This window comes from Ascochyta rabiei, chromosome 5, assembly GCF_004011695.2.
Source record: "Ascochyta rabiei chromosome 5, complete sequence".
Lineage (NCBI taxonomy): Eukaryota > Fungi > Ascomycota > Dothideomycetes > Pleosporales > Didymellaceae > Ascochyta > Ascochyta rabiei.
Window position 1 is genome coordinate 841,822 of NC_082409.1, and position 20,390 is coordinate 862,211.

A 20,390-nucleotide genomic window follows, 5' to 3' on the forward strand; every position below is an offset into this window, starting at 1 on the left:
TGCCAAGTGCTGGATTGCTCTAGCCACATGTTGCATTGCCGTAACGCGAGGGTTGTCTGGTCGTAGGTGTCGGAATGTTCGCTGTCATTGTCCGGTTTGGTCCAGATCTCTGCGATCCGGCTGATGCGCCGGTCATCAACGTCGTGCTCCGTTCCAGGACGCAATTCCATCTACTTGGCGATGTCAAGCAAAGAGCTCAAAGGGCCTACACCGACCTGCTCCCGGACTCGCCCTATGACTGATCCCAAGCCGCGGATCAAAGGGATCCATAAAGCACCCAGAACTTGGGGCATGTCAGTGGTAACACTTGTGCTGGTCTGTTGGTCGTTGTACAGTGGACCAAAAGAAATGAAAACGTAGAAGAAGGTCAGCACAGCATTTGCGAACTCAGCGTTGGCTAAATCTGGCTCAGTATTGTTCTGTAAGCTTTCTATAAGCCCTTTGATTGCTTGACTATGGTGTTGGCCAGCGACTAGCATGGCTAAACGTCGATTACCAGGGTCCAGATAGGCGCGATGCAAGGCTGCAAGGCTGAGGATTCGACTCATTAGAGCGCTATTCTTGAAAGCAAATTGGGGGAACGCCGATTGCCAAATATGATCCACAGATGGCGATTGGACGATGTTTGGGCTGGTGATCGTGGTCCAGTGGTGGAGCAGCGCCAGGTCGCTGAGCGTGAAAAGAGAGGCATGCCCGACATTGCTCTGATAGTTTGTGGGGTAAAAATATCTTGAGGTGGTCTTTTGCTGTAACGCGGTTGTAGGTGGGATGATTGTGCTCACCGGTGAGTCTGTGGTGGATCTTGCTCTTGCAGGAGCTTTCGAAGAAGAGATACAAGTCACAAAATGCCGTGTACAGTGAGCGCACAACGGCTTCTCTTCGCCACACTTGATACAGTATTAGGTCGAACTCCGAAACTGAGGTACGTAACTGTACCTTGATACGTCGTCGCTTGCATTCGTCACATCCCGATCGTGACTTGCGATGTGCTCGCCGAGTCTGACCCATTGTGGGCTAGCGCGCTCACACATGTAGGCATCAGAACTCAATAATTGTGCCTGTTAGGATCACGTTGATCATTGCGGCGGGAGTGGTGTAGAAGGGAAAGCTCGGAATCCGATTGCTCTGTGGTGTTCAGAAACGAAGTACGTCCCCTGTTCGGCGCTGAACTACTTAGTGTCCACCTCTGGTGCGCTGGAGAAAATCTCGGTGTCACTGAACTCTCTCCTGTTTCTCAAAAATTGTTCATAGCACGCCAAATTGGACCACTCTCCTACTTCTGGAGACCTCGTACCTGCTCCCTTCGATACAGATCGATGACGCTTTCGATCTTCCCTAGTCTTGAGAACCTTCCAACACCAAAGACTTTCGCCGCGTACACAAAGTGCATCATGCTCTGTACCACCAACATAGGCGCTGCATCGAAGATGTAGATGAATATCTCGTGGCTAACGAGGTAGCCACTGTGTCCTTGCGCGAATTCGATGACGTGAAAGATGCACCGAAGGATGATGATGACTGCAGCAAGCACTACCATCTTCAATAGCTGGTCCCACGTGTGCTTACCATACTGAAGGATGGCATATTGCTTTGATGACTTCGACATGCGTTGCCAGAATACTAGCGATATGCAGAGGAAGAACCCGAGGAAGAACCCGAGGAAGAGCAGCTGAACAAAGAGACCGAGCAGCATAATTATCTGCCCCATGTCCGCCGTACTGGCTTGAGCCATCATACCGCCGCCACCAGCTTACATGAAGAAAGACATCACGTCTCCGCAGACAAATATCTTAGTCACACGTGTCGGACGGGTCATTGAGGCTTCGGCGGCGTTGACAAAAACGATGAGTCGGCCATAGATCATGTATATCGTAGCGGCGTAAAGCGATGGAGGTAGGATGATAAACAAGGACTGCCTTATGTATGGTCCCAGAGCGGCTGGAGATCCTGCAGAAAAGAAGCGGAAAATATATCAGGCCGTCATCACTAGCATGAGTTAGTATGTGGTCATTGAGTTGGTCCAGACGCGGCTCACTCAAGGCTCCAACGACCAAAGAGGTGTAGAACCAAGCTCTTGACCCCAGCAGTTGGAACATGTGGTATGCGGCACTGGGTCCGAACAGTCCGGCTGCAATCAAGCAGGCCGGCTTGCTTGGAGTGTAAGCGTAAAGGCCATTATCGCCCGCCATTACGGAAGTCTGGAGGTATGCAAGCGACCGAAAGTGTAAGGGAAAGGGATCCAAAAAGAGAGGGTGGATATTGATCAAAGCGCTGTTTGAGTACGGAAAGAACGATTAAGGAGGTGAAATTAGAATGGCAAGATGATTCCCAGCGGCCGATGCTATCTACTTATCCAAAGCCACACCACGGCCTAGTTGAAGCAAGACAAGAAGCCACTGTAGTGCTTGTGTGCCCCACAACAATACGTTTGTATGTGCTATACGACCAACGCACTGGCCTAGTCTCGGAGCACAGCCACGCACTTGTCAGACGATACCCCTTAAATTCCACTCATCAGGTTGGACGCTCGCAGCAGCAGTATTCTGGCTTCCGTAAACCCTATGCACGATGGTATCCAGCTGTGGGGCTAAGCCTGAAAGGGCACCTGTCGCAGCCAAAAAGGTAGTATTTGTACGCACACTTACTCGTCTTCTTAGCTGCGTTATACAGGCCTATTCTCTGCCGCGACAGCACCGGAATAGAATCAGCACTACACAGGAGCTTGGCCCATGCAAAGCACCCCTTTAATCCAGATACGTTATAGAACGCTATGCCGAATACTAATGATGTGCGGCAGCGAGATCTGCAAACTACGTTCTTAGTCCTCCATGTACTTCTTCGGAAACAACTTTTATCTTGCCATGGACCCTCGCCTCCTCGGCTCCCTTGGGTGTCATTGATATTGGATGAACCTTCTGCCTAGGAAGACGAGATGAAAACATTATGTCACGAGGATGTTGGTCGGTCAGTAGATCAGGATCACAGGCTAGGCTTGGGACCGGCCTCTTGACCTCATCAGCGAGAAAGGAGGCAGCAGCATCTCATGGCTCGGTAACACGATCCATAATATGCACAAGGATTGAGAAGGCGCTGCGTCCTGGTATAGATTACCACTGTACGCTGAAACATCAGAAATCGTCACAGGTTACTGACCGTTCCATATCTCATCACCTGAGTCCTATATGGTCGAGATAATGCAGACTAGCCCGGCACCCAACCCTGATAGAGAAGAATGCAGAAGCCTGCAGATTCAAAAAATGATCCCAGGGCAAACGCCGCCAGCACTATGAGCATAGGAGCCAACTGCCCGGGAACCAGCGCGGCACGACACTTATTTCGAATGCCCCATTGTAGCGACGTCGAACAACAGCCAGCTTTTCGCGACCACAAGATGCGGCCTTGAACAGAAAACTTTCAAGTCAGCTACAGCTGGGCCATGCTTCGTGCGCGACAGTTTGATGCTAACAGTCATAGTTTTCACTCTACACTGACATATCCAGTCGAGAATCGTCCAATTTCTGCATCGTCCGAAAAGCGCCGACGTACCTGTGCAACAAAATCAGCACATACAGCCTCTCATGGGCGTACTCTTTCCAACTTCAAAGAAGTCATCGTGCCATTTCTACCCAGACATGAGGGACACCGCTCAGCGTTAATGGCTCGTATATTGCGCCGCTACGCTGGTACACGTAAGCCCAATTGCTTCGCCGCAACGTAAAGAGTCTCCCGTCTTATGGTGGAATTTTCTGATTGGTTGGTTTGCTTTCCCCAGGGGTCACCCTGTGGACGTGAGCGGTGAACTTGCTAGAGATGACGAACGAAAAGGAAATGGGCTTACCTAGACCCTCACTGTGCCGTTGCGATTCCCGGTCGAAGAAATGCTACAGCAAGGACTTTTATTGAAGTCAATCTAAGAGGCTCTGTGCCGGATCGCATCGACTGTGATCATAACTGATCATCATTCCTCGTCTTTGCTAGTACCAACCTTTGCGATTGAGTAACATGTCTCAACAAGTAATTGTAGCGTCCTGTTCGCTCAATCAGTGGGCACTCGATTGGGAGGGAAACCTGGCTCGTATAAAGGCAAGCATCCAGGAGGCTAAAGCCCGCAGGGCAAGCGTTCGTGTTGGATCTGAGCTCGAGGTGAACAAAAGATGCTTCTTCTTCTGCCACGGTTTTTCGCATGTTCTCAGGAAAGGTACTAACGAAGACTAGATATGTGGCTACGGCTGCTTGGACCACTTTCTAGAGGACGACATCTACACAAATTCCTGGCATATGCTCCTCGAGATTCTCGGTGATGAGACCTGCAACGAGGTACTTCTTGACATCGGTATGCCGGTGAAGCATGGCAAGCAACGCCTTAATTGGTGAATGAAACTCACAGAATTTGACAACTCACACTGACCTTGGGTCAGCCGTATCATAGCGCTCAATGGCAAGATCATCCTGATACGTCCCAAGCTATGGCTTGCAAACGAAGGCAATTACAACGAGACGCGTTACTTTCACGCGTGGAGTATGAGAAATTCAGTCTCTCAAGTCCAGCAAGATTGCTGACAAAGATGCAGGCACGCCCAGCTACCTCGAGGAATATCACTTGCCTCCGCAAGTGGCAGCCGCCCTCGGTTACAGAACAGTCCCGCTCGGAGATGCCATTGTGTCAACTCGAGATGCGGCGATGTACAGCGAAGACCTCCTCACACCTGGTTCGCAGCACTATGAATTAGTTCAAAATGGCGTTGACATCTTCACTGTATCAGCTGCTTTCCAGCAGAGCGTTGGCAAAACATCTGCTCTACTCCAGCATATGCAACAATTGGTGAAAGAGAGTGGAGGAATCATCATATATTCCAACCAGAAGGGTTGTGACGGAGACCGGTTCTACTATGGCGGCAAAGCCACTGTTATGGTCAATGGCACGATTGCGGCGCAGGGACTGCAGTTTACCCTGAACGATGTGGAAGTAGTGACAGCCAGAGTCGACTTGAACCAAGTCCGATGCTACCGTCAGGACGTTGGACGACTGGGTGGAACCCCGTCCAAAGGTCCAGCTTACGAGCGCATTAAGGTGGACTTTAGCCTTTCGAGGTCGAACGCTGGCGCCAACGATAGTGGTCGTCATGTTACACGTCAACCCCTACGAACACACAGCCCCGAAGAAGAGCTCGTCTTGGGGCCAGCATGCTGGCTTTGGGATATGCTCCGGCGTAGCAAAGCAGCAGGCTTTCTTTGCCCTCTCAGTGGAGGCATCGACTCATGTTCAACGGCAACTCTGGTCTATGGTATGTGTCGAGTCGTCATGGCCGCAGTTCAGGAAGCAAACGAGCAGGTTGCAGCAGACTTGAAACGCATCATCAGGTATCCGCAAACCGAGGACGGTTGGCTCCCATCTACACCTGAAGAGCTGTGCAACTGCATCCTCCACACCATGTACATGGGTGTCACTGCTCACTCATCGGCCGAGACACGCTCCCGTGCGCAACGACTTGCCGACAACATCGGCGCGTACCACTTCGATATGAGTATCGATGGTTTGTTCGAGGCGCAGAAGAAACTGCTTGGACAGTTCACGAATTATGAGCCCAAGTTCAGCATTTACGGAGGCAGCAAGGCGGAGAACCTGGCTCTCCACAACATCCAAGCCCGCGGGCGTATGGTGACGGCATACTACTTCGCTCAGATGTTGCCGACGATTCGAAAGAGGCAAGGAGGTGGTGCACTCCTTGTTCTGGGCTCTGTCAACCTAGAGGAGTGCCTGCGGGGCAACGTGACAAAACACGACTGCAGTTCCGCTGACTTGAGCGCCACAGGGGGTATGTCTAAGCTGGATATCAGACGCTTAATCCGCTGGGCACAGACATCCTTCTCCCTTCCTGTCCTTGGTGAGTTCCTCGATGCACCGCCAACTGGTGAGCTCGAGCCTAGAAGGTCCCACCGCGTCGAGTCGGACGAAAAAGATATGGGCATGACATATGAGGAAATATTCACTATGGCGAAGCTACGGAAGGAGGAGCGAATGGGTCCCGTCGCTATGTTCGAGCGGATGCTGATCGAATGGCGTGACGAGAAGAGTCCAGAAGAAACTGCAGTCTTGGTGAAGAGGTTCCATCATTTCTATGCCATCAACCGACACAAAATGACGACTATGACACCTGCATATCACACCGCGGAGTACAGCGCAGAGGACCCAAGACCATTCCTGTACCCTGAGTTCCAGAGCAGCCTGGATTGCAAGCGCATCGACCTGATGGTTTACGACATTGAAGGGAAGAGAGAAATGCGAAAAGGCTTGGCATTACGGCCTTAGTGAGTCACTGTGTATAGCTTACTGGTATCGGCTCGATTGTATTGGGTCATCATCATCAGTAGCGGGTGTGGCGCACGCTTACCAACGCCACAACTTGATATCACACTCGTTTCGCGATTACCTTCTCCAATAACAATTTTGCTGCCCAGAATTCCTAAAAATGTGGGCTAGCTAGTTGAGTGAATGACTCATGTCTAGCGGCTACTATGATGACCTAAGGACGTCAGAGGCCGTGTAGTGTGCTTGTTCAAATACTATCTCGAGGGGCCTACAGTCAGCTTATAGATGTTAATCTAGATCGCGGAGCTCATTCCGGGCAGCAAGGTCTAATTTCGAGCATCTCAACTGGCCATGTCCGGTGACGTTGAGGGTGTTGGTGAACTCACTGTCCAGACCTCGAGATCGTACATGTGCTGCCGGACAGAGCTAAATCTTGACGTCGCTGGCAGCTGCGGAGCTTCGACTATAGTTGCAAGATCTGAGGAGCAGACCCGGAGCTGGCCCGGACCGCCACTGACGACCTTGCAAACTTCGTGCTTAAACGCTGCATCACCGACGCGGCATGTACCAGAGTACCCAGCAGTCCGTCGTTTGATCGACTGGAAACTAGCGAACGTCTTTCGGTGTGACTGCAATCGCAGCTTTGGGATCGGCGAGCTCAAGAAGCGTCCTATTGTGGGTACATGTGCGCAGGCCTACTGCACCAGCAGGAAGACAGTAATGGTGTCGTTTCCCCGCATCGCTTGCGGCCGGAAACCAGATTGTGGCTGTATAGATGATGCTGAGATCGAACGAACACACATAATCAAGTAGTCACATGTCCGAGGGTATATTCATGATATCGCACGATTGTACTTGATTGTTCTAAATTGTGTTTGTAAGAGTGTGCTTCGAAGTGAAGTATAGGAAGGAAACCCGTGGTGGGTAGTGTGGCAGGCAGAGTTTTAGTGCCGCTCGAACGCCATGCAAGGTACAAAAACAGAACTTGGCCGTAGTGTATATACAAAAAAAAGAGAGTAACTGTAGGGAATCAAATGCTTTTGCCAGGGTGGTTGGACATCAAGGTGTCCGTATCTCTGACTGTCGCATGCAAGCTAGCTCTATTACTGTCCCCAAACGGATCGCTGTTGGAATGAGAAGGCTGGCGATCGACATTGACGTTATTGATAGCGGCGTAGTCGACAGCCGCAATACCCTCGGCGTGTGCTTGCTCAAAAGGATCTACGTTGTCTTGATCGGGATGATCAGGCGTCTGTCTGGTGCGCACGGTACGCACAGTCAGGCTTCGTCCGAGACCACCAGCGCCGGCCGCCATCTGAGTTTCTTCCAGACGCACGATGACCTCAACGGCTTTTTCGTCTTCGATGACTTTAGGGTGGCGCTTTGCGAAATAGCGGGCGTATTTGTAGAGCGACCAATAGCAGCTTGCGACATTGACGCCGGTGAGGACGATCTTGTAGGGAAGATAATAGACGTAAACGAGTACCCAGCCGAGGCGTTCGTTCTTACGTCGCAAGTGAACCTCGTTGAAGATGACCGTGTTGATCAGGTACATGAGGATGGTGGCGGCGAGAAGAATACCGGCAAAGCTGGGCCTGACAATAAACGAGATGGGAAGAATGAAAGGAGAGACGAGGTAGAGTAGAGTCTCGTAGACCTCTTGGAAGACGAAGATCTTTGCGCCGATTTCCCACCAGCCGAGTTTCCAGCTGCCGAAGATGTAGGCCATGTTGTAGTACATGCCGTTAACAAAGAAGAAATTCCAGCGTTTGAAGCGCTGCGAGAAGATGGTCATTTCACCAAAACCACCACGAGAGCCACCTGACGAGAAGAACACAGCAGTCGGTGTTTCTGTCTCGACAAAGACCTGCGAGCACATCTTGATACGAGACCCGAGCTTGCGTGCAACGTGACCGAAAAACCAATCCTCAGAGACGCTGAATCCAGGATGTTCGTGGAATGTCTTGATGAGGAGATCGCGATCCCAGAGAGCGATAGCACCATGGGGAAACGTGGCCGAGCCAACCTTGCCAGCAAACTCGCGCTGGATGCCACTGAGCTTGTACTCAAGATCTTGCGCCTGCTGGCACAAGTTGCCCTTAGAGGAGTTAGGTCCCACAGACTTGATGGTGTAGCCCAGGCACATGACATTGCCCTTGAGACGATCAGTCACGACTGGAAAGTTGTCGGGTAGTGCGCAATCGTCATCGATGAGCAGCACGTTTTTGAAAGCCTTGGCTGCATAGGCTCCGACATACTGGGCAACAATCTTAGAGCCAATTGGACACCACAGGTGGTTGACTCCGTAAGGTGCGCACACTTCCTCGGTGTTGTCGAGAGGTGTAGGGCTATTTCCATTGGCTAGGACGTAGATGTGCGACGGTGGGAAGATCTTTAAGGCTGCTTCAAGCGTGGCGCCAATAAGCTGGGCAGACTTGTAACAGGGAATCAGGAGCGCAGTATCCTTGACATTATCCTGGATCTTGGTTTCGGCAGTAGATGTGGCTGGAGGAGGGTCCTTTTCGAAAAAGATGAGGAGAGGAACGAAGGCGTAGCTGGAGGCCGATCAGTGGGCTATAAAACGAGATATGGTGATGGGACTTACAACAAGGCTATGCCGAGGGTGATGGCGAAGCCGCCAGTGAAGACAAACTTGTTCTCGACCACCCAGTACAACCACCAGACGGCTCCCATCCACAGAGGTTGGCCAATGAGGACAAAGTAGATGAAACACAGAAGGAACAAGTAGATGCCGTATTCAAACACAATTTGCGCCCACTTCTCCCTTTGTAACTCTGCGCCTCGCTTCTTTGCATTCTCGTACGTCTTCCAGACAGAACCTTTCCTCTGTAGGCCGTTGAAAGAGGCGTTCGTCATCTTTCTGGCAAGACTGTTTGGCATAACTGCATCGACGACAGACCCAAAAGTACCCCTCCTCTGCTTTTGACCAGCAGGAGCGTAGGCGTTTTCGGGCTCCTTGTAACCTTTCTCGCTTCCATCGATCGAATTGTTTCTTGTTGCGAAAGGGTCATCGTTAGACCACACAGAACTGGAACTGGTTTGGTTGTGGATGTGTGTAGAATCGAAAGCGTCATTGGTGGCTACCCGACCTGGTGAGCGAAGTGCAGGTTCAAGTACACTGTTTGATCGCGAAACGGTAAGGACATCCTGTCCACCAGATACCCAAGACAGATGTCGAATGTTCTTCTCTGCTGCAGCTTCTTCGTGCCCCGATGGCGACGTGACGTCTAGGTGTTGGGGATGACTGTCAAACGTGACTGAGCGATGTCCCGAACGTTGTGAGTTCTGGTGATTTCGTCTGGTTGATTGCGTAGGACGAGTTGTCGATCGACTGTTGAGACGATATGCAAGACTTCCTTTTCTGATGAGGCTCTCTTTCCGTCCAGTTATTCCCTGCTCCTCATCTGCCATCGAAGGCTGTTGAGGTTCCCATGCTAAATGGTGGTCTTTGTCTCGTACAGACCCAAGATTTCCGGTAGCTCGAAGGAGGTGCGCCGGAATAGTAACATCTTCGATAGGTGCTGAGTAAGATTGACGATTATAGGTGCGAGGTTGGTCTTGCTTTTCGTTGGAGCCCTCTACCCCGTACTGTGGATATGACGATGCCATTATAGAATTAAAAAGTAGTATGTAGTTGCTGTAGCCATAAGAAAGAAGGAACAGAAGGTGTATATACAGAGAACCGGAAGGCTAGGAGCCTAGGCCAGCGGCGAACTTGCATCACCCATGTACATACGAGGTTTGCGGGGCTCCTCCAATGTGCGAGCTCATGGTATCCACGCCGGCTGTTCTAACCACAATGCTAACCCCTTGACGATGTGGGTTTCGCTCAACATCCTTCAAGGTAAGACGTCGATGACGAGGAAATAGATCGGAGCTAACTGGAAGACTTACACCACACTGAGCGAACGCCAAGTAACCGCGCATACCTAGGGTTGGGACGCCCGCAAGGTTAGTTGACATGTGGCAGCGTCAAGCCACAACCTTCAAGAACGGCGAGAATCCGGCCCGTCTATCCTTGCATGTCCGACTTTACGGTTCAGGAATCTTCTTTCTGAGCTTGGCTGCCAGGATCATTATTGTAACGGTAAACATTCAATAGACGTCGACCTTGGATTGTGAAACGAGCATCTCCGGAACAGAACACCTGTGCGTCCAAATGTTGAGGCTTAGACAAGCAACCCAACTGTCTTTGAGTAATGCTCCCTTCTTGACCGACAAGTTCTTGCGTCATGGAAGACGTGAGTTTGCTGCAGCCTCGAGTTGGACATACTGCCGGAGACGGACCCATGCTTAGCGCAGCGGCAAAAATCTGACAGGAATTAGTCGTTTGAGAATCCGGTGCTATATTAGTTGATCGACGTTTAGACAAATTAGAGCGAATAGGGGTTGCGAGAAAAGTTCTAGAGGTGGTTCGCGACGTCAAGGTGTGTCGCGAACTTGGCCATGGCGGACCCTTCGAAGCCGCTGAGGCGCCACAGACGACATCCCGATGAGATATCGCGTGTGTGCGCTAAGAAAAACCCAGGCTATTTGACATACCTCTGCATGGTGAGTTCTAAGGATTTCTTAGGCATGGGTTAGAGCGGAAAGTGTGGGTTTCTAGTACAATAGTGGCATTGCTGGGCTGTAATTGGCCAGCGGTGGTTCTTCGACATTGACCCGAAATACCAATATTGCTGTGGACTTTGTTTAAGCATCATGCCACGTGCAAGCCATGGTTCGACCAGGAAATGCTCTATAGGTTACGCCGGACGTTCAAGATGCTGTTTGTCCGAACCTTGTACGTACAACGCGGGAGAAGGGACGACGCGGCTGACACCCGGATTATAATTGTGAACACCAACGGAGGCTCTCCGATGAGGTCCAAGCAAGATCGTCACTCGGATAGTGCGATGGATGAGGAGACGCTGACGTTGAATGGGGGCAACCATCGTACGCCCGTTAGCCTTCCCTAGCAAGACGAGTCGGAGGGAGTATCGACCCTAGAGCTTCGAATAGGGACAGACAGATTAAAGCTCCTGTGCGCAAGTTTCGGAGCGTCGACTCTGTCTCCTGTCGTATTTTCTATTTTGTTCGACTTTCAGCCCAATCTGTTGCAATAGGGGTAAAAATCTTACTGGAGCTCTTGCAATGAAGCTATTGTCATCAATGACGCCGAATGTCACCGCAGATATGCCTGCTTGTACATTAGCTGCGCAAAATTTCGTTGATCCATGTCTCCGGCCGTCGATGGTACAAGGTTCAAGAAGACTCTGACATCCTTGTCCTTGTAGGCTGATCCTGGATGTTCCGAATACGAATTTCCAATTCGAAACGCCACACCCAACGTGATGTGAACCTCATCTTGGGCTTCCAGCCTGGCGGCTACTCTCATCCACATCACAGGGTCTGCGGCTAGTTTGCACGCTGCAGGCAGGAAAGAGTGGACCCCTACTCCGAAAAAGACAGCGAAGATGCGGCTGTGGGTCTAGCACCGACACTCCGCTCCGCAGCGTACCATTGAAATCGTTCCGCCCATGTCGAGTCGCTCTGCCCATGAGTAATTCCACTCATCCACTTTGCAACACAGTCTTCAGGCGCAGTAGGCTACGTAATACGGTCGGTGCTCGTGTCTTTCGCAGCTGCACGCAAGCTGACACAGGCTGTGATGCCGCGATGCTGACTACAGAGGTAGCGCTAAGAGCAGAACGTAAGTAATAAAGCCGAGATGTGCTGGAAGTCCTGGAATCTCGGGGAACGACGAGCATGTGCAACGTGTGTGTTTGAGACAGAATCCTCAAAGCGCGTTCGTGCTTTCTCCGCTGTCAAACTTTGATTGGTCGAGCTTGCCTTGACTAGCTCTAGCGTCCCTCCCGGCTGCGGTTTCCGGACGTCCCGCAGCCGATGCCAGCGTGTATGTCAATCTCGTGAGGGTGGAGAGCACGGAGATTTGCTGCGGACGCTTCAACCTCAACTACAACTGCATCGTGTTCTATTATTGTACAATACAATAAAACTATGTCTGCTTACGCTTCCGAATACCCGCCAGTCGAATTCGAGACAGCCTACAAGAGGTTCTTCGAGGAATTCTACGCTACGTCAGACACGCCAGATGCGCATGAGAAGTATGTTGAGAACTTCACTCAGAATGCGACCTTGGTAATGGCATCGAAGAAAGCCCAGGGCTCAGATGGTACGCTATGTAGCCCCTTTACTTCCCCAGCCTCTGGCTCATGGCATCTAGAGATCCTTGCGCTTCGTAAAGGAATGTGGGAGAAGGTCGCTAGTAGGAAGCATAAGGCGATTAAGATTTTTCCGTTCGGTCCCAACTCAAACGAAGCCATGCTGTATGGGACAGTCCAGTACGGTCTGAAGGCTGGCGGTGAGTCTGGCCTCGAGTGGGCGGCGCGTGCGCACCTCGTCAGGGATGCCGGAAAAGTGAAGATGGACTTCTATCAGGTTTATCTGGTAAGTATGCATCATTCGGAAGCAAATGATACTAATAGCTGGCCAGGACACTGGGGCACAAAGTAAGTAGGTTGCCAGCACCAAGTAGAGCAGAAAATGTAGAATCAAACTTTGTTACAGGGTCGATGGAATTGACTAGCTGAGTGGGACAGACACGGTGTTGATCTTTGCTGACAACCTCACAACATGATCGAAGTTGCGCAGGTGTTGGAATTACTGCCTTTTCCCCATGCCGTGACACGTTTGTCTCTCATTCTATGCCTATTACGACAGGCATGCTGTTGCCTCATTCGAGTGCACAACCACCTGTCTGGACTCTGGCTGGGGACAGTTTGCTAAACCCGCCAGGAACCTAGGTTAGCGCCGGTCAGTCACGGAGAAGTTTGATATTGTGTCGACAAAACCCATCCAGTTTTTTCGAGCTGACCTCAGAGTGGACGGACAGCGTGGAGCAGAGCAAAGAGCGCACAAGTCTGCACTACAAACAGGTATTTATTTATTATATGCACTTATCATTCCATCAATAGCAGCCCGGCTGGCACAATCGGTAGCGCGTGAGACTCTTAATCTCAAGGTTGTGGATCTTTTTGTCCGTACAGAAATACCACAGCTGTTGTGATTGGGGAGTAATTGAATTTTTTTGTCTGCTGTGCGGTGAAGGTCGCCACGCTTCCCTTCCGCCACCCGTCCGAACAGCAGGACCACTAACCCCAACCTCATCAACTAATATGCACAGTCTAGTGCGAACCAGTGCATCGAGCGCCTCCTGGTCTTTCGCCAACAGAACCCCGATGTCCTCGAAGGGCTGTCGGTTGAATTAAGCTGCGCAACTCAACGTTCTTTTGCACATGCTTAAGGGCGGCCGGAATACTAACAGGGCCAAGTAGCACCAGCACTGTGAACCGGTTAGATCCGTAATACTGATCAGCAGCTCTCTCATCCGTTCCTTTCACACCTCCCAGTTGGCCAAAACTACTGAATTCCCAATGGGCAACTTCATCGTAACTGCGGTGGGAAAGTGTCGACTGAAATCTACTCGCCGCATGAGCTCCACTGATCAACAGGATCGTCGATGAATATGGAATCTGCAAACTTTGAATTACGAGGACGATCTGGCGTGGTCCGCTAGTTTCTAGCCACAGCAGAGTGAAACATTGGGTGGTTAGTGTTCTGCTTTTCGATGGTGTATGTCTGACGGCCTATACGGCTATATAGTCGTGCTTCTCGTGTCGTAAGAAAAGAACGCTCGGACACAAAGGCTCAACCTTCGTATACACGGCTCTGTCTAGGTCCATGAGAAGCCAGGACAGGCAAAAGTAATCACTGATACCGAACAGTTCATTTCTACTCTTTGATCTAGTTCCTCTGAATGCTGATGTTACCATCTGTATCCGTTCGTTGGATAGACTCACTACCAACCTCAACCCTTTTAAGATGTTTGTGAGATACGCTGTCAAAAAGACAGGGCTCAACGCCAAGTTTTACCTGGCAACACAGTCTGCATACACCACGCCTATACTATTACTAAATGCAACTGTATCTTAGGCTAGGATTTGTTCTTGCATTCACGGGAACAGAATTGTGCGAGCACAATCGACACGGAAATGACAACCAGAAAGATACGTCAATGACTTGGCCAACATCATGTAGAAACTATGCAAGAGAAAAGAAGGCAGAGTAGGGCATCGCTGTGTTGTTATAGGAAGAGTTATGCTGTACATTAAAGTGCGAAGCGCAGACCATGCAGAAAGCTAGAGAATACGATCCCAGGGTACCGCGAAGTCGGACGTAAAGGTAGTTTTTTGTAAGGGTTTCGGCACGGAATCGCAGACTTTCTGGAGGATTACAAGACCGTATAGGACCACAGGATTTTACTTGCAGTTGAAGCAGCGCTGCTGTTGACGTTGGATACTTTAGTCAAGATAATGGTTGCTGAGCTGTTTGTGGCAAGTGCCAACTGTGAGAGAGAATTGAAAGGGAGCAGGTACATTGTGACTTATTTGGTCTCTAATGAGCCAGGCCTCCTGTCTTCGACGTCGAAAGTTGCTCTTATGCTCAAGTTGGACCTGACTCTAGCTACCCTTTTTGCTCATGAGGCCTTTGTTTAAGGGAATTTAGCTAATAATAATGCAGTGTCACTACTCGTCATTGCTGTCTTTATAGCCCCTTTTGTCCTTATTGTCTATCGCCCCAGCGTTAACGTATACTTTGCTCCCTTAGATGATGGAGGCAGAGTCTTCATTCTTAAAAGACTTAGAGCCTTAGTCAGACTCTGTTACTTTTTAACTTGCTTAGAGGTACCGTGCTGGTGAGAGTGATAGCGATAGTGCTGGTGCTGATGCTGGTGCTGATGCTAGTGCTAGTGCTGCCGCCGCCGACCTCCTCTGTAAAGAAAGCTTTTGGGGCTGCTTGTATTTCCTAGCCTTGTTCCGCTATCCTAAACGATATTCTTTACAGTTGCTTGGGTGAATGTCCTTAGCAAGGCCACAACCCTTTCTTCTCTCCTTCTTCTTCCTCCTCCTCCTCCTCCTCCTCCTCCTCCGCTACCACTCTAATCAGCAATAGTTGACATAGCTTATTAGTAGAATTGGAAGAGCTAAGAATAGTTTGGGAGAGAGCCTAAAGGGAAATAGGCCTATATCACAAGTCTGACAAGTTGTGAGGTTGACATCGCACCTTGACGCCCAACCTCATCTCTTCAAGAACACTAACACCTAAGTTCCGTCCTATCCGCTCATCGCGCTATGTAAGAAATAATAATGATGTAGTTGTCAAAGATTCACAACGCCGTCGATACAACCTATCGCAATCGTCGACATGATTCTAGGGGCTGAAAAGCTCTGCGTGGCTGTTGTCCATCCAACGTCGTAGCCAACGTCCACAACAGCATCGAGAACATGTTTCTGCTTTGCTCAAGTATATCATCACTGCTAACAATATCCTTAACATAATACTCCTTGCCAACCTAATCTTTGGTCATTCTTGTTCAATTAAGTTTGAACTGTATAACGTGACGTTCGAGTCCACCTCCTGTACCTTATCTTCCAGATGGGGCAGCTGAGGCTCCTAATCACGTCGAACTGGGTAAAGCTCATACATCGATCTGCAGTAAAGCTCTGAAACAGGTTGACAAGGCAGTTCAGTACGGACGAAAGTTGCTCCATGATGAGTGCAATGAGACAACTCAGTGGATAGATGCACTGTGAGGGTCTTCATTCCCATATTTCTACCTGACGAGAACATGTTCAGGATGGCTTCATTTTGGTAAACTAATGTCCCATGTCGGATCCAGGATATCTGCATTGAACCAATCAAGCGAAGGTTGAGACTGAAACAATTGCCACATCATGTCGTCGTTCCACGTCGAAGGCAAAAAGCCATCAGTATTGCCACCAGTACTGGGTGCAACACCAAGTATATCCGGCATGTCACTCATGCTCGAGAGCGTTGAAGCATTTGTCCAAGAGTGAGCAGAGAAACCTGGCACTGCAGCATTCGTATTGCTGCGGTCTTGCGAGCCAGACGTTTTTACGAGTGGTGTGCAGAGACTCAAAAGGGTGGCACACAATCGATGTAGCCGGTTGACGTACTTGTTCTCAGTGACAAGGGCTGATATACCATCTGTGACAGCTTGCAGCAGCTGAAAATCGCGCTCATTGGAAGTACCTACCACGTTGCAGAAGACCACAAAGAACGGGCACAGTGGATATGACAACATAGTCCTGGGAAGCGTTAGCTGAGACATGCACAAGTGGATTGCTCTCCGTACCAAGCCAGATAAGGATCATAACCCTCGATGAAGTGGCCAAGACTCTTCGATGTGGTCTCGATGACCTTGACACATTCAAGTGCCTTGCGCGCACTCTGAAGACATTCTTCCCGTTCTGATGGCTCGGTAGTGACTGTTGGACTAAGACGATGGACCGATGTCAGAGTCGAGAAGTATTTGAATTCGAGGCATTTCCAGTGTAGCAATATATCCATGACAGAATCCAAGAGTGCTGTTGGACAGTCCTGCACCAGTTAGTCACATGAGTGGAATCTTATTGCGTGTCCAATTACCCTTTGCATCAGACTATAGATTTCGGACATCTGCTTCCGCAGCCACGCGACTTCCTGTTTGAGCGGTACGCCAGGCCTCTTCGACGCAGGGGCCAGCGTCAAATCCAGAATTTTGTCATGTATAGGGGTCATCTCCATTGCTATAACTTCGAAGACGCTCATCTGGTTCAGAGGGTTGGCTCTGATCAATGACGATATCTTGACGTTCATCGGAGGCAGGGACCTCGGCCGTAGCAGTAGCAAGCTCATACAACTGTCGATCTGAGCGCACCAAGCCACAGCGGTTTGTATCTCTTCATCATATTCGTCTTTTGCCTCGTTGCTCGTAATTGTATGGTAACCGAGCGCGACCAGAGTTCGAGAGGCATGAGCTGTAAGCTCCCAACAGCTTGCAGGATTTCCTACAATTTGCATCATCATGGCTCCTGTAATCAAGGCCTGGACAAGGAGTAGAGATGGTGTCGTCATGAAACTGACGTGATCCAGAGCTGTAAGTGCTGCACTAAGATGGTTGTACTCTAACTGTCGAATGTGTTTTTGTACTGCCGGGCTCTTCGGTCCTTGTAGCTGACTGGCGTAAAGCACCACAGCGAACTTGAAGTGAATAATAACTTTGTACAGCGTTTCGGTCTTCTCGTCCGCTGTGCCTTCCATCAAAGCAAGCGCAATCCTCTCGACTGCTTTTGATGGAAGATGATCTAGAACGTGGAAGTGTATTGTTGTTGGGTCCATGTTCTTGGTCTCAGTACCCAGAATGACGTGAAGGATCTCCCCCTGGGTAAGTTCAGTCGGTGCGTACATCGACTTATCGAAAGTACTGCGATCCTTCATGGTCGGTACTGGCGCGTTTGACAGATGATCGACAAAAGATATCGCCGTCTCAAGCACTGAGCGCTGGTGCACAGAGAACCGGCTGTTCGTCGAGAGCTCTTTTTGAATCAGATTACGCGCTTCGTTCGTCGGCTGCTGGGCTGTGTCGACTTCCGGAGTGGCTGCAGGAACAGTATTGACTGCACTGCTTGTGCGCTTTCGCTTCAAGGGCCGTTCAGAAGACGCATGCTGGTCTGGCGAAGCTTCCTCCGAGATGCTTAACGAGGGCCTGGGGGTATCTTGTGTGACATGAACGGAATTCTCAAGACTGGACAGTCTTTGTACAAGAGCTTGTATTTTATCATCAGTCCGAACCTTGGGACGGGGAGTTCGTTTGTGCCTATTGCGGAGACACTGACTCTTCGAGGTAATGCAATTAGAACAGGGATCTTTACGATCACATTTGACCTGCAAATCTCGTTAGTTTCGGCAGGTCAAGCCACTCTCGCTGCAGATCCTCTTTTGCGGTGCAATGTATCTACTTTCTATTCGTCCTCAAATTTCTCCGTATGTTGAGATAACTTGTACTATACGGGCACAACATAGCGACAAGTAAACATGATCAACATGATGAGGCTGGTGGTGGATATCGGACTGTGCCACACACCTTTCTGGCGTGGCATAAATCACACGCTTGCACGCCGCCGTGCGCGGCCCAGTTCTCTTCTGGCATTAGTAAATCAATGAGGACTGGTAGTGATGTGACTAAAGGATGAGACTCTTCCGCTAAGGTGAGTGGCATGGCACCGAGGAAGGAGGCACATTCGCCAAGCAGTCCGGCTCGGATATTTGAACTTGCCGACTTCCGGACACTGCCTTCCTGTCGTCGTACGCAAGTTTCAAGTGTCAACCACGAATCTGATAAGCTTGCTGCAGTTGTATAAGCGGGCACAATCGTCGGTAGCTGATACTCGTTAGGCAAGGCCATGTAAAACCGAATCACTCGTAACTCGTAAGCCATTGGAGGCACTGGGTACGTATATGCGAAAGCTCAGGTGCGCACCGACAATACCCAGCATCTCCTAAGCAGGCTGCGAAAAAGACCAGCCCTCAATCGTGACGAGACTTGACCCAACACCGAGACACTATCGAGGTACCGGAGCACGTCTAAGTTGTGTTCTGTGGAGCCAAGCAAGAATACAGACAGCAGTCTGCTTCTAGTAAAGATCGATGCGGTATGCGGCTGCTCCCGTGGCCGCATGCTAATGCGAAGAGGCTTGCATCAAGGAAGCGCAACTCTGCTCGTGGGCCGAGAAGATACGACAAGCGTCGGAGATGTGTTTGGAACGAATGCGAGGTGTCGGTCCTTATTGATGAAGTCAAGGCAGCCAGGAGCGGTACGTGGAAGCTAAACCGAATCTTCTGGATGACGCTTCAAAGCCAGTGGATTCCATCATCTTGCAAACTAAGACAATGCGTTTCTTGTTGTCGTACGAATAACAAAGCATAACGTCTACAGCGGGTGCACCAGAAGGGCCGTGCCTGCGTTGCGAAAAAGAGGAACAGCTCAATAAACATTACCCCATAGTTTCCATTGCAGCGTGAAAGAATCGTAAGAGTTGAAGGACATGCCACGCTAAGTAGGAGGTTTCGAACAATGGTGTGCAAACATCGTGCACGTTTTCTCGTCTGTGGAGCGCAGCTAGCCGACTCACGACCGGTAGAGTTAGGAACGGCCGCGAGAGTGTAAAGCCTTTACGAGACGTGGGGTGTTTCTCTCTGGTACTCCTAAGTGATGTTGTATGTGCGTGTGTGTTGCAGAGAGTGGCATTTGGAGATGAGACGCTTTCAAGATGCTTGTTCACTTGGAAAGACGAGCTCCTCGCATAACGGCCTCGCGTTCGGGGTCAAACGGGCGGTAAGGAGAGGTGAGGTAGTTCTGTGATTCGTCTCTCTCTCTCTCTCTCTCTCTCTCTACATTCCGATGGTAGTCATGGAATCGTATTCTGATGTGCTTTGCCACACGGTCGCGGCTTCGAGCTGTGTTGCTGCATGCATCCAATCAGAACAGAGTACGTCGTTTTTCGTGGGGTGGAATATCAAAGCGCTGCGATAAGCCAACATGGTGCCAACGCGAGAATTCCCAGATAGTCCGCGACAAGGCAAAGGCCCTACCAGGGTGACACTGATCCAGAGGGGCTGTACACTGCGCCGGCGAAGGTCGCATCTGGATGATGCCCCTGCGCATAGCACATCCGTTTTGCGCGCCGACAAACAGGTTCTATTTACATATGCTCTGACATAATGGCGGAACGGAACGGACAGGTGTGGGGTTATGGCTGCTATCCGAGTTGCCCTGGAATGTGTTTTGGGGTGGAGATGCGCGGATATCAGTGCTTGCTGGCTGGCGCGCTGCATCCACGTTGGCCACGTACCAAAGGCTCGAGTCTGAAGCGCTTTGCACTGCTGGCAACGGGCGTCTGCAAGCCGTAAGGAGGCATGCGGCTGCTGCAGGATGCTTTTCCAATCACGCAATGGGGAGAGGCTGCTGGGGAGGTGGCCTGCGGCGGGTGTTGACTGGATTCGGTCATCCCCACGCGACACATGCTATTGGCGCGTTTTCTTCTGGAAACCATGACTCTTATCTTTTACTCCTGGCTAACAGCCACCACCACGCCAACACTCTCAGCTTGCACCAGAACCGTCCAGTGGCCAGCACTTGTCCCCAGACACGACA

The 20,390-nt window shown here is 50.4% G+C and overlaps 5 protein-coding genes across 5 annotated transcripts, besides 3 other annotated features; 2 read left to right on the forward strand and 3 right to left on the reverse strand.

The window, feature by feature from the left end:
• Positions 1–1,273: 1,273 nt before the first annotated feature.
• On the reverse strand, positions 1,274–1,708 carry EKO05_0003430 (Lipid-translocating exporter-like protein rta1; the record flags this gene model as incomplete). The annotated part of the gene is made up of 1 exon (XM_038945365.2): positions 1,274–1,708. The coding sequence occupies one exon, from the start codon at positions 1,706–1,708 to the stop codon at positions 1,274–1,276; it is 435 nt and encodes a 144-aa protein (XP_038800841.2).
• Positions 1,709–4,002: 2,294 nt separating this feature from the next.
• On the forward strand, positions 4,003–6,310 carry EKO05_0003431 (NAD(+) synthase (glutamine-hydrolyzing); the record flags this gene model as incomplete). The annotated part of the gene is made up of 4 exons (XM_038938470.1): positions 4,003–4,143; positions 4,216–4,370; positions 4,419–4,519; positions 4,572–6,310. 4 exons carry the CDS (start codon positions 4,003–4,005, stop codon positions 6,308–6,310), a joined length of 2,136 nt encoding a protein of 711 aa, XP_038800840.1.
• A 1,030-nt stretch (positions 6,311–7,340) lies between these two features.
• On the reverse strand, positions 7,341–9,187 carry EKO05_0003432 (uncharacterized protein; the record flags this gene model as incomplete). Its single annotated transcript, XM_038938631.2, has 2 exons — positions 7,341–8,865; positions 8,916–9,187. 2 exons carry the CDS (start codon positions 9,185–9,187, stop codon positions 7,341–7,343), a joined length of 1,797 nt encoding a protein of 598 aa, XP_038800839.2.
• A 3,144-nt stretch (positions 9,188–12,331) lies between these two features.
• EKO05_0003433 (uncharacterized protein) lies at positions 12,332–12,851 on the forward strand (the record flags this gene model as incomplete). Its single annotated transcript, XM_038938344.1, has 3 exons — positions 12,332–12,506; positions 12,558–12,781; positions 12,828–12,851. The coding sequence occupies 3 exons, from the start codon at positions 12,332–12,334 to the stop codon at positions 12,849–12,851; spliced, it is 423 nt and encodes a 140-aa protein (XP_038800838.1).
• A 2,232-nt stretch (positions 12,852–15,083) lies between these two features.
• Positions 15,084–15,148: a tandem repeat.
• A 145-nt stretch (positions 15,149–15,293) lies between these two features.
• Positions 15,294–15,323: a tandem repeat.
• A 714-nt stretch (positions 15,324–16,037) lies between these two features.
• EKO05_0003434 (uncharacterized protein) lies at positions 16,038–18,674 on the reverse strand (the record flags this gene model as incomplete). Its single annotated transcript, XM_038938350.2, has 4 exons — positions 16,038–16,503; positions 16,551–16,795; positions 16,844–18,121; positions 18,321–18,674. 4 exons carry the CDS (start codon positions 18,672–18,674, stop codon positions 16,038–16,040), a joined length of 2,343 nt encoding a protein of 780 aa, XP_038800837.2.
• Positions 18,675–19,602: 928 nt separating this feature from the next.
• Positions 19,603–19,629: a tandem repeat.
• Positions 19,630–20,390: the final 761 nt, after the last annotated feature.